Raw genomic sequence first — 12513 nt, 5'->3', positions numbered from 1 at the left:
GTGTTTACGTTTTTACCAAAAAGCATGCGAAATATGATAAGAAATGTCACTCAATGATCCACACTGACTCACGATCTTCCTCATAAGTTGTTTTATAAACAGGAACACAGACATGTATATTTAATAACAACAGCAGCAAATTACACCGTTATTTCATCTTTGAGTTCTCACTAACCAGCCATTGTGCATGCACTTAGAATGTCAACAAGTATTACAGTCTATATCAGAGGTACATTACTTGGGGTTTGCAACTCGCATAGTACTGTATGGTGACATGTCAAGATCCCATTCAAGTCTCTTCTCGTAGATAGCGAGACTGAGGCTACGACCTTCTGACATGACACATATCAATGTTCAAGGTTTGTAATGAAAAAATAAAACTTTTCTTGCCACTATCATAGTGACAAATGTAATACATCGAAAATGTACAGAAAATATAGTTCTCGTAATCCGTCATGTCGTGGGCAGCTTTTTTGATCCACCTGGACATCCCAGTCTCCAAGTTACCTCATTTTTCTGAGTTGGAACGCTTATGTGAGAGCGAGATTGTAACGGGATCTTGGTATCATGTCATCGTAGTTGCAAACCCCAAGTAATGTACCTCTGCCTATATACATTGCTGTTTGTAATATGACACCCATATTAAACAAATTTGATTGCCACAACCACATATTTATATACTCTAGACCAGTACATTGGTGCAACATGCAGCTTCCCTGCAAAGAATCTTGAACCTTGGACCACAGCTTATGTGTACAATATTTGGATGCTTCCATCAGTAATACATCAGATAATGTTATAATTATACTATCTGAATTGTTTAGTTAAAAATGTAGTCATTCCATAAAGAATGAAAGTGATGTATTCAGGATCAGAAAATACACTGTCTATTTATATTCATAAAAACATGTCATTAATTTTTTCCTCGCAGATCAACCACAGTAAACTGAGTGTCTCAAGTTCTGGGAGTTATTCAAATTAACATAGCACAGACCTAAGCGTAAACGGATAACTGATACAACTGCATTTCACTCATTTACTATTCATAGGCAGTTATACTTGGACTTGCACTGCAACACAAGACTGTAGAGGAACTAGAGAAGGAACTGGACCTGCCTGTCAGTCAAATTCTTGGCTTATATAACAGAGTTATTAGAAAAGTCTCCACCTATTTGAATTCTGTTGTTGAAGCATCAGTTGAGAAGGAAATGGCTGCTGAGAAGACTGTAGTCATGGAGCCGACTAGAAAGACTATGCAACAGGAAATGGTACTGTTTTTTTCTCGTTTTCAGTGGCAAATGCTTAGTTACAAGGCAGCAGCAGTCAAATTGAATATATAAACTATTATCACATAACCATGGTGCATATCATTAACAGTAATGATCTGATCAATATATTTAATGGTCATGTGACCTTATCTGGAACACTTTTGCTGATATAGATGTTCAACAAGTGATTGTAATAAAGATGCCAAGAGATCTGCCATCTCTGACGGATTTCTTCTTGTACGTTATGGGATTTGTATTGTGGAATATAATCTGTGTTATTGTTGGAAGACAGAAGACAATCCCAATATAGAAATGCCTCTGTCAGTCGCCTATATCTGAATTGTTTTATTTAAAGCTGGCTGGCACCATACAGATAATCAAGTAGGGCAATGCTATAATAGTTTCACTATGTATTTTACTTACTAGGAAGAAGGAGCAGCAGAAGTACAAGAAAAACAGGATAAAGAAATGGAGCAGCTAAGGAATATTGATTTGAGTCAGTAAGTATAATTTGCATTTCTTCTTCATGCACCATTCCTAACTAGTTTGATTACCATATTATGCTATTGTTCATTTCTCGTCAGATATGCCATTAAAGGAGCTGAAGACGACTGGAAGGTTGCCTTGACAACAGGTGCATCCCCAGCTGTGATCAGTATCAAGAGGTAAATAAATGTAGCTTATATATAAAGTTCAAATTCACTGTATTTTGAATATCATTGTAAATAATACTCAGGATCTGAAGGATATTTGAAACTTGTACTTGTTAGTATATAGAAGTAAATGTGAAAGAATCCAAAGAAAGATTGACTGGGTGATGCGCTTTCTGGAAAACTGTTCATGAACATTCTATTATACAAGAAACTGAGAACATGATACTCACACTGCTACAATTATTATTGCTTGATAATATCTATTCTCAGTTTTATGATCATATTACAGGAACATTTTTTGTACCTACAAAAGCAATGGAATAGTCCAACTATTCCGTCCAATGTGATCACACTTCAAAGGCTTGTTGTGTCCCATGTTTTGATAATCTTTCTCAGGAAAGTCATCTTTGAATGTTGCAAAGCTCCTCGGTAACTGCCTACCAGGCATGGGGCTAAGTGTATGCAACTATTTTTGCGCTTGAACAAAAATATTTCTGGCTTTCTACAAAACAGTGTTGGGAATGCACAATGACTTTATAGTCCTCGTTCAGCCTTAGTATCTCAGACATTCAAACTTCTCGCACATCATATCATACATATACATATGATCCAATTCAACGGGGTCAAATGGTGGCCATTTTAGTTCTAAATATTCATCAATATCAAGAAGGCTGTCAATCTGGAACTGGATCTTGGTTGTAGGTTCATGCTGGTATTTCATTCAAACTTCCTAGGTCTACTAAACATAAGAAGTCCTTGATGGTCCATAAAGCCATTTTGTTAGTCCCCGTTCGGACGCAGTCCGAAAACGGGGACTTATGTTTTGCCCTGTGTGCGTCCGTCCGTCCGTGCGTCCGTGATCACCTGTATCTCGAACATGCATGGACCGCTTAAGTTCAAACTTCACTCATACATCACACATTATATGGGACATATGCACATGCATTTTTTTCATGATCCGATTAACGATAGCCGAATAGCGGCCATTTTAAGGCCGAAAATGCATCAAAATCGCACATTTTCACCATTCCGGACCCGGATCTCAGTTATGCATGGACGGATTTTGTTCAAATTTGGTACATACATTAAACATAATAGGACCTTGATGCACGTCATTTTTTTTTTGGATCGGGTTCGAAATGGCCGACTGGCGGCCATTTTGTTTTAAAGAATTCAGTTCTGGATCCGTATCTGAGACATGCTTGGATTGATCGAGTTCAAACTTCACACACACAAGGTACATCATGTCACAAATATGTATGTGCATTTGTTTCATGATCTCATTAACGATAGCCAAATGGCGGCCACTTTAAGGCCGAAAATGCATTGAAATCGCACATTTTCACCATTCCGGACCCGGATCTCAGTTATGCATGGACGGATTTCATTCAAATTTGGTACATACATTAAACATAATAGGACCTTGATGCACGTCATTTTTTTTTTTCGGATCAAGTTCGAAATAGCCGTCTGGCGGCCATTTTGTTTTAAAGAATTCAGTTCTGGATCCGTATCTGAGACATGTCTGGATTGATCAAGTTCAATCTTCACACACACAAGGTACATCATGTCACAAATATGTATGTGCATTTGTTTCATGATCTCATTAACGATAGCCAAATGGGGGTCGCTTTAAGGCCGAAAATGCATTGAAATCGCACATTTTCACCATTCCAGACCCGTATCTCAGTTATGCATGGATGGATTTTGTTCAAATTTGGTACATACATTAAACATAATAGGACCTTGATGCACGTCTTTTTTTTTTTCGGATCAAGTTCGAAATGGCCGACTGGCGGCCATTTTGTTAAAGAATTCAGTTCTGGATCCGTATCCAAGACATGTCTGGATTGATCAAGTTCAAACTTCACACACACATGGTACATCATGTCACAAATAGATATGTGCATTTGTTTCATGATCTGCTTAACAATAGCGGAATGATGGCCATTTTAAGGCCGAAAATGCATCAAAATCACGTATTTTCACAATTCCAGAACCGGATCTCAGTCATGCATGGATGGATTTTGTTCAGATTTAGCACAATGTGTTGTACATATGCAGGTGCATTTCGGTCATGATCTGCTTTGAATGTATATGTCACTCAAATATGAACGGAACGGGGACGTGTCATTCATTGACAATGACTTGTTTTCAACGAATGCTGTCATTGGAGCCATATTGCTAACATGACTGGACTAATCATGTTCAAACTTTACACGTACATCATGTAACACATTTGTTCATGTATCTGTTTAAGAATCTGATTCAAGATGGCTGATCGTCTATTTTAGGCTAATAAACGGGTTACACTTCAAATCATGTCTTTCATATGATTGCCAATAATTATTTGGCACTAATGTTTACAGTCACTGAAATATGGATGGGGACTTGTTATTGACTGTGCCGTGAAATGTTATGAAAATTGTTTTTGTTGATTAATTCATGTATTCTTGTTTTACTTACAGTACTGGTACTGACAGTGTTCGCAGTAAAAGGAAAGATGACACCGATAAAAAGAAGCATAAAAAATTCAAGAAGGCAAAGTTCCCAAAAAAACAATAACACATCAAGATAAATAAACTTTTGTTTTTCATTCTGGTAAAAAAGTGATACAAGTTTATTTTTAATGTTACTATTAAAATACAGCGTAATGCTATTATAGAAGAACAATAAAAAAATGTTGTTTATTAATTTGTGCTTTTTTAGCTGTTCTGTGCATGTAAATCTCGCTAGTAGCCGAGCCAGTTTTAAGACATAAAAATATTATGCCATATTGATGAATCATGGTAGCCAAAGTCATTACTGTAATCTAAATAACATAATAATTGATGAAAATTAGAGCAAATCTTTTGATACAATGACAGAATATATGATACACAATATTTTGCTGCTGTGTATTTGCTACAGAATGCTTGATACTGTAGAATACTTTATTTTCGCTTGGAATTTCGCTATTTTCGCTGAAGGGATGATTCCGTGAAAATAAAATCCAGCGAATATACTTTTTTTTCTATATTTCACATTAAACTCATCAAAAATCTGTGAAAATAAAGCCTTTTCAGCAAAAATTAATTCCAGCGAAAATAAAGTATTCCACAGTACTTGATATAATATACCTAGATCGATATAATATACGTTGTTTAGATTTTCATTTTTTTCAAATGTCGCTTTTTTACCATTTTATTTGGATATCACAAATGTTCCTCTTCCAAAATAATTGTACACAGGATAATAATACACAGGATAATAATACACAGGATAATAATTAACAGGTAAAAGACAATTGGATAATTTATACTGTGTGCAGATAATGTAAATGATTTCTTCCATGTTATGTGCATGTCTTGTCCATATCATGAAGGCGATGTGGAAAACACGTTATTAACAGCTTTTTGGCATATTTTAATTCTTCCTGTAAAGTAATTTTAGACAAATTTATTTTAATTGACTTTACAGGTGGAAAATTGAAATAACTTGAATTAAAAACATTTTGGTGTGATGATTATTTTTTGATTAGAAGTGACAAAAGTTGCAGATCTATTTATACGACAACATTTTTTTTGCAACATCAAATAAATAAATAAAAATTACACACTTACAGAGAAATGTGGAATTCCTTCAATGCTGTCAATCTTAAGATTCAGTGTTCCTTCTAAAGCCACTGACGGGTTTCTGCAGATCTCTAAACAGCCGTCATGATCTGTTACCAGATTATTCAACATCACCAGGAAGTGCTTGTGTGATGCATTGTGGGTGGTCTGTAACAGCTCCAGTAACTGGTGAACATAACCCAATTTGTACAAATTGTCTGTTACCACAAATAAAGATTAAAAAGATTCAAATGTCATATTTTAATTATTAATTCTTGTCAAACATTGGAATGTATGGAGAATATTTTTTATGGTAATATGAAATGCATCTCCACTGATCACAAAAAAGCACGTCGGTTGAAAAATTAAATAATATCAAGTCTGTGAAAGAAATGTTCAAGTTGGTGTAGTTCACCTTGAAACAACCATGCAGATCCTCCATTGTTTACGGTTAGTGTGTCTATGTGTATGAATGTATTGCTGCATTTGTGGTGTCAACTTTATGACTTTCATTTAACTTTAAACCTACTAAGTGATGACAGACCTACCGACTCGCGACCCTCACTATTTTCATAATTTTTTTAATATTTAATCAAACTTAAGTCATGTTTGCATTGCTTATATTAATATAATTGTACCATACCTACCCTCTTTACTAAACCTAAGCTTTGCAAACATTTCTATGTTAAGTCAGCGGATATTCAACTTTTATTTAATTAAACTGTGTTACGATGATGCGAAGATGTGTATATGCGTGTGTGTTTGTCTCTTTCACTAATATCTCAAGAAACCAATTATTAGATTTCAATGAAACTTGATACATATATGTAGATTATCTATGATAATGTGCAGTCTGGTTCTGATTCTCCATCAAAACTATTGCATGTTCATCTGTGTGAAGCATTTTTGTTTCAACCATTTGTGTGCTAAAATGCGTCAAAATCAAGAAAAATCACAGAACTGCCTTTTGGTCATTCATTGACAGATTTCACTTCAGCAAATCATGAATCTACCGGTAATTCAAAGTGACTAACAGCCATTATTTTAAATACTGTTCTGCATTCATATCTCTGACTGATTATATTAAAACTTCCATAGATATGAGATCAGTGATTTAAGATGGCCGACAATCACAAATCTGCCATTGCACAATTGGGTCTAACATTTCATGTCAGTTGTATTTTACTGGTAATGAGAACTGTGTTGTATCTGCAATGACTTGTTTATAATATATTTCATACCTTGAAACTCCTTTCTCGATAAAATAATCTTATTCAACATTCTTGCCGTTTTTATCTGTAATTTTTCAACTTCACTTTGTAGTGTTCTCATCAACACTGAGAATCCATCGTATTCCAAAAACGCATCTTGTGCTGCTGGGTACGACTTCACAATACCTAAATGTGAGATTTGAAAAAAAAAATATCAATTTGGGTACCCTATACTGTCAAGTTACAATTTGTGGAGACCCCAGTAAAATGACAATATTTTTTGTTGAAGCGGGGGAGTCATCACCTGCGCATACGTCAGACAGCCATAGCGTGTCATTGTTTACAAACGAGCATCTACCCATGAGCCTTGAGACTCAATTCCCTGCATGTGCACAGGTGACGACCCTCTCGCTTTAAATATTTCTCCATGTTACCTACTATATATCGCAGGGTACTTACTTAGAATGGCATTGAGTGCCTGGTTTCTTATCGTCTCATTCTCGTCTTTGTCCAACAAATCCAGCAGTTGCCAGAAACATTTATTTTTGAATAGCACCTCTTGACAGTATGGATTTTTGTGCGCCATGGTTGTCATGACATCTATAGTTCGTATGCGTATCTCATCATTAGAGTCCAAAATGTACATCTTTAGATATGAAACTCCTCCAATCTCGTGAAAAACTGATCCATTAAAGATAACAAATATGGATTATTTAATTGTTATATATTATATTATATATATTTATAATATATAATATTAGATATTTATAATTATATTATTATATACCCGGTACCATATATTCATATCACTGGGCATCAGAATTTTTTTATCACAAACTGCACAAAAACTATTAAAAAACGAAAACATGACAATTTCAAGTTGATATACACTCTCTTCACTTTAACCATTTTGCAAATAGGGTGCACTGTGGGCAGGCCTGTACACCAATGCTGCCATGAACACTGACAGATGAAGTCTAAGACCTATCCAGACACAAAATGCATCAAGGCATTATGGGCAGGCCTGTACACCAATGCTGTCATGAACACTGACAGATGAAGTCTAAGACCTATCCAGACACAAAATGCATCAAGGCATTATGGGCAGACCTGTACACCAATGCTGCCATGAACACTGACAGATGAAGTCTAAGACCTATCCAGACACAAAATGCACCGTGGCATTATGGGCAGGCCTGTACACCAATGCTGTCATGAACACTGACAGATGAAGTCTAAGACCTATCCAGACACAAAATGCACCGTGGCATTATGGGCAGACCTGTACACCAATGCTGCCATGAACACTGACAGATGAAGTCTAAGACCTATCCAAACACAAAATGCACCGTGGCATTATGGGCAGACCTGTACACCAATGCTGTCATGAACACTGACAGATGAAGTCTAAGACCTATCCAGACACAAAATGCATCGTGGCATTATGGGCAGACCTGTACACCAATGCTGTCATGAACACTGACAGATGAAGTCTAAGACCTATCCAGACACAAAATGCACCGTGGCATTATGGGCAGACCTGTACACCAATGCTGTCATGAACACTGACAGATGAAGTCTAAGACCTATCCAGACACAAAATGCATCGTGGCATTATGGGCAGGCCTGTACACCAATGCTGTCATGAACACTGACAGATGAAGTCTAAGACCTATCCAGACACAAAATGCACCGTGGCATTATGGGCAGACCTGTACACCAATGCTGCCATGAACACTGACAGATGAAGTCTAAGACCTATCCAAACACAAAATGCACCGTGGCATTATGGGCAGACCTGTACACAAATGCTGTCATGAACACTGACAGATGAAGTCTAAGACCTATCCAAACACAAAATGCACCGTGGCATTATGGGCAGGCCTGTACACCAATGCTGCCATGAACACTGACAGATGAAGTCTAAGACCTATCCAAACACAAAATGCACCGTGGCATTATGGGCAGACCTGTACACCAATGCTGTCATGAACACTGACAGATGAAGTCTAAGACCCATCCAGACACAAAATGCACCGTGGCATTATGGGCAGACCTGTACACAAATGCTGTCATGAACACTGACAGATGAAGTCTAAGACCTATCCAGACACAAAATGCACCGTGGCATTATGGGCAGACCTGTACACCAATGCTGCCATGAACACTGACAGATGAAGTCTAAGACCTATCCAGACACAAAATGCACCGTGGCATTATGGGCAGGCCTGTACACCAATGCTGTCATGAACACTGACAGATGAAGTCTAAGACCTATCCAGACACAAAATGCACCGTGGCATTATGGGCAGACCTGTACACCAATGCTGTCATGAACACTGACAGATGAAGTCTAAGACCTATCCAGACACAAAATGCATCAAGGCATTATGGGCAGACCTGTACACCAATGCTGTCATGAACACTGACAGATGAAGTCTAAGACCTATCCAGACACAAAATGCATCAAGGCATTATGGGCAGACCTGTACACCAATGCTGTCATGAACACTGACAGATGAAGTCTAAGACCTATCCAAACACAAAATGCACCGTGGCATTATGGGCAGACCTGTACACCAATGCTGTCATGAACACTGACAGATGAAGTCTAAGACCTATCCAGACACAAAATGCATCAAGGCATTATGGGCAGACCTGTACACCAATGCTGTCATGAACACTGACAGATGAAGTCTAAGACCTATCCAGACACAAAATGCATCAAGGCATTATGGGCAGACCTGTACACCAATGCTGTCATGAACACTGACAGATGAAGTCTAAGACCTATCCAGACACAAAATGCACCGTGGCATTATGGGCAGGCCTGTACACCAATGCTGTCATGAACACTGACAGATGAAGTCTAAGACCTATCCAGACACAAAATGCACCGTGGCATTATGGGCAGACCTGTACACCAATGCTGTCATGAACACTGACAGATGAAGTCTAAGACCTATCCAGACACAAAATGCACCGTGGCATTATGGGCAGGCCTGTACACCAATGCTGTCATGAACACTGACAGATGAAGTCTAAGACCTATCCAGACACAAAATGCACCGTGGCATTATGGGCAGGCCTGTACACCAATGCTGTCATGAACACTGACAAATGAAGTCTAAGACCTATCCAAACACAAAATGCACCGTGGCATTATGGGCAGACCTGTACACAAATGCTGTCATGAACACTGACAGATGAAGTCTAAGACCTATCCAAACACAAAATGCACCGTGGCATTATGGGCAGGCCTGTACACCAATGCTGTCATGAACACTGACAGATGAAGTCTAAGACCTATCCAGACACAAAATGCACCGTGGCATTATGGGCAGACCTGTACACCAATGCTGTCATGAACACTGACAGATGAAGTCTAAGACCTATCCAGACACAAAATGCACCGTGGCATTATGGGCAGACCTGTACACCAATGCTGTCATGAACACTGACAGATGAAGTCTAAGACCTATCCAGACACAAAATGCACCGTGGCATTATGGGCAGACCTGTACACCAATGCTGTCATGAACACTGACAGATGAAGTCTAAGACCTATCCAGACACAAAATGCATCAAGGCATTATGGGCAGGCCTGTACACCAATGCTGCCATGAACACTGACAGATGAAGTCTAAGACCTATCCAGACACAAAATGCATCAAGGCATTATGGGCAGACCTGTACACAAATGCTGTCATGAACACTGACAGATGAAGTCTAAGACCTATCCAGACACAAAATGCATCAAGGCATTATGGGCAGACCTGTACACAAATGCTGTCATGAACACTGACAGATGAAGTCTAAGACCTATCCAGACACAAAATGCATCAAGGCATTATGGGCAGGCCTGTACACCAATGCTGCCATGAACACTGACAGATGAAGTCTAAGACCTATCCAGACACAAAATGCATCAAGGCATTATGGGCAGACCTGTACACCAATGCTGTCATGAACACTGACAGATGAAGTCTAAGACCTATCCAGACACAAAATGCATCAAGGCATTATGGGCAGACCTGTACACAAATGCTGTCATGAACACTGACAGATGAAGTCTAAGACCTATCCAGACACAAAATGCACCGTGGCATTATGGGTAGGCCTGTACACCAATGCTGTCATGAACACTGACAGATGAAGTCTAAGACCTATCCAAACACAAAATGCACCGTGGCATTATGGGTAGGCCTGTACACCAATGCTGTCATGAACACTGACAGATGAAGTCTAAGACCTATCCAGACACAAAATGCACCGTGGCATTATGGGCAGACCTGTACACCAATGCTGTCATGAACACTGACAGATGAAGTCTAAGACCTATCCAGACACAAAATGCACCGTGGCATTATGGGCAGACCTGTACACCAATGCTGTCATGAACACTGACAGATGAAGTCTAAGACCTATCCAAACACAAAATGCACCGTGGCATTATGGGTAGGCCTGTACACCAATGCTGTCATGAACACTGACAGATGAAGTCTAAGACCTATCCAGACACAAAATGCACCGTGGCATTATGGGCAGACCTGTACACCAATGCTGTCATGAACACTGACAGATGAAGTCTAAGACCTATCCAAACACAAAATGCACCGTGGCATTATGGGTAGGCCTGTACACCAATGCTGTCATGAACACTGACAGATGAAGTCTAAGACCTATCCAAACACAAAATGCGCATTTAAAAAAAGCATGTGTAGCATAATCTTCCTAAATATATGCACCATGAAGTGCTCAATACCCTTTAAATTTATAACAGGTCCAAAACAGATCTTAGCTATCATAAATAGTGCCTAGGAATAATAAATAGTGTGAGAAATTAAGGTAGCAACATAGGTGAAACTTGTCAGGAATTGTTCTGTGATTCAGACATGTTGTTGACAGTCATTTGAGATATTTCCCTGCAATGAAATGTTAGATTTAATACCATACAGAGGAAACTATTATTAAAAGTTACTCATAACTTGATGAAACCCCTATTTTAACGTACCTTTAGCATATTCAGGAGATTCACACAGATTGTTAATGTTTTTGAGAGCGTAATCTTTCATTTTCTCATCATAGTCGTCACTGCAGCCTTGTTTATCTTTCAAAATATGAATATATTTTTGCAACTCTGTGACTTCAGTTGTATTCATAATTTATGTTTGTAAATACTGTTTATATCTAAGAAGGAAGTGGTTAAAAGAAAACAATGTAACCATGGAAACTAATAATTTCATCTTATTTGCATCAAGACAAGTAATACTGTAAAATAATTGTTTTAGCTGGAATTCATTTTCTAATGAGACCTTTTGGCTATTTTGTATTTATTTTTGATGAGTGTAAAATATAGGAAAAAGGATATTTTCACTGACTTATTTTTACTGATTCATCCTCCAGAGAAATTAACATACTTTACAGTATGGTCCTAGTTGAAGAGGAGGTCACTACATGTAACCAAAATATAATATATTTAGATTACAGTATGGATGGTGAAATTGCATTCTCCTAATAAGCATATGTTCTAATGATACAACAAATAGCATTCATTCAGTATTCATGATTTAACTATTGTATCATTTCCTTTACAAGCATTTAGATGTCATCAATGTTGATGATACATTTCTGAAAACTTGATATCTTGGTAACACATACCACGTACATGAAATTATGTTATACAAAACTGGAGATGTACCCAGGAAATTAACAACATACTTACAAAAGACTGGTTCTGTGAGAGGAAATGTCTTTTACTATCAACAAAGCATATGGTAGATCTCTG

The 12513-nt window shown here is 38.0% G+C and overlaps 2 protein-coding genes across 2 annotated transcripts in view; one reads left to right on the top strand and one right to left on the bottom strand.

The window, feature by feature from the left end:
• The window catches only part of LOC100375877 (RNA cytidine acetyltransferase-like), a 21954-nt gene extending 16188 nt beyond the window's left edge, over positions 1–5766 (top strand). Inside the window, exons 23-26 of the mRNA XM_078011032.2 lie at positions 1050–1268; positions 1695–1768; positions 1853–1933; positions 4390–5766. Coding sequence (XP_077867158.1) covers positions 1050–1268; positions 1695–1768; positions 1853–1933; positions 4390–4486 — 471 coding nt within the window. The 3' untranslated portion in view covers positions 4487–5766. The remainder of the gene's footprint in view (positions 1–1049; positions 1269–1694; positions 1769–1852; positions 1934–4389) is intronic.
• On the bottom strand, positions 4491–12513 carry LOC144356174 (hsp70-binding protein 1-like). The gene is made up of 6 exons (XM_078011029.2): positions 12451–12513; positions 11740–11915; positions 7185–7406; positions 6756–6911; positions 5524–5732; positions 4491–5336 (listed from the first exon to the last, which is right to left on the bottom strand). Exons 2-6 carry the CDS (start codon positions 11885–11887, stop codon positions 5256–5258), a joined length of 816 nt encoding a protein of 271 aa, XP_077867155.2. The 5' UTR covers positions 11888–11915; positions 12451–12513; the 3' UTR covers positions 4491–5255.

This window comes from Saccoglossus kowalevskii, chromosome 1 (genome assembly GCF_978046115.1).
Source record: "Saccoglossus kowalevskii chromosome 1, keSacKowa6.1, whole genome shotgun sequence".
Classification (NCBI taxonomy): domain Eukaryota; kingdom Metazoa; phylum Hemichordata; class Enteropneusta; family Harrimaniidae; genus Saccoglossus; species Saccoglossus kowalevskii.
Note: the sequence above shows the minus strand (reverse complement) of the source record. Positions and strands in the feature narration are given on the sequence as shown.

What these genes read in the sequence shown, in the direction of transcription:
- LOC144356174 (XM_078011029.2), bottom strand. Translation starts at nt 11,887, where the DNA reads ATGAATACAACTGAAGTCACAGAGTTGCAAAAATATATTCATATTTTG. An exon ending in ATCTCCTGAATATGCTAAAG is followed by an intron (nt 7,407 to 11,739) that starts GTACGTTAAAAT and finishes TTAATGGATCAG; the next exon opens with TTTTTCACGAGATTGGAGGA. An exon ending in GGCACTCAATGCCATTCTAA is followed by an intron (nt 6,912 to 7,184) that starts GTAAGTACCCTG and finishes TCTCACATTTAG; the next exon opens with GTATTGTGAAGTCGTACCCA.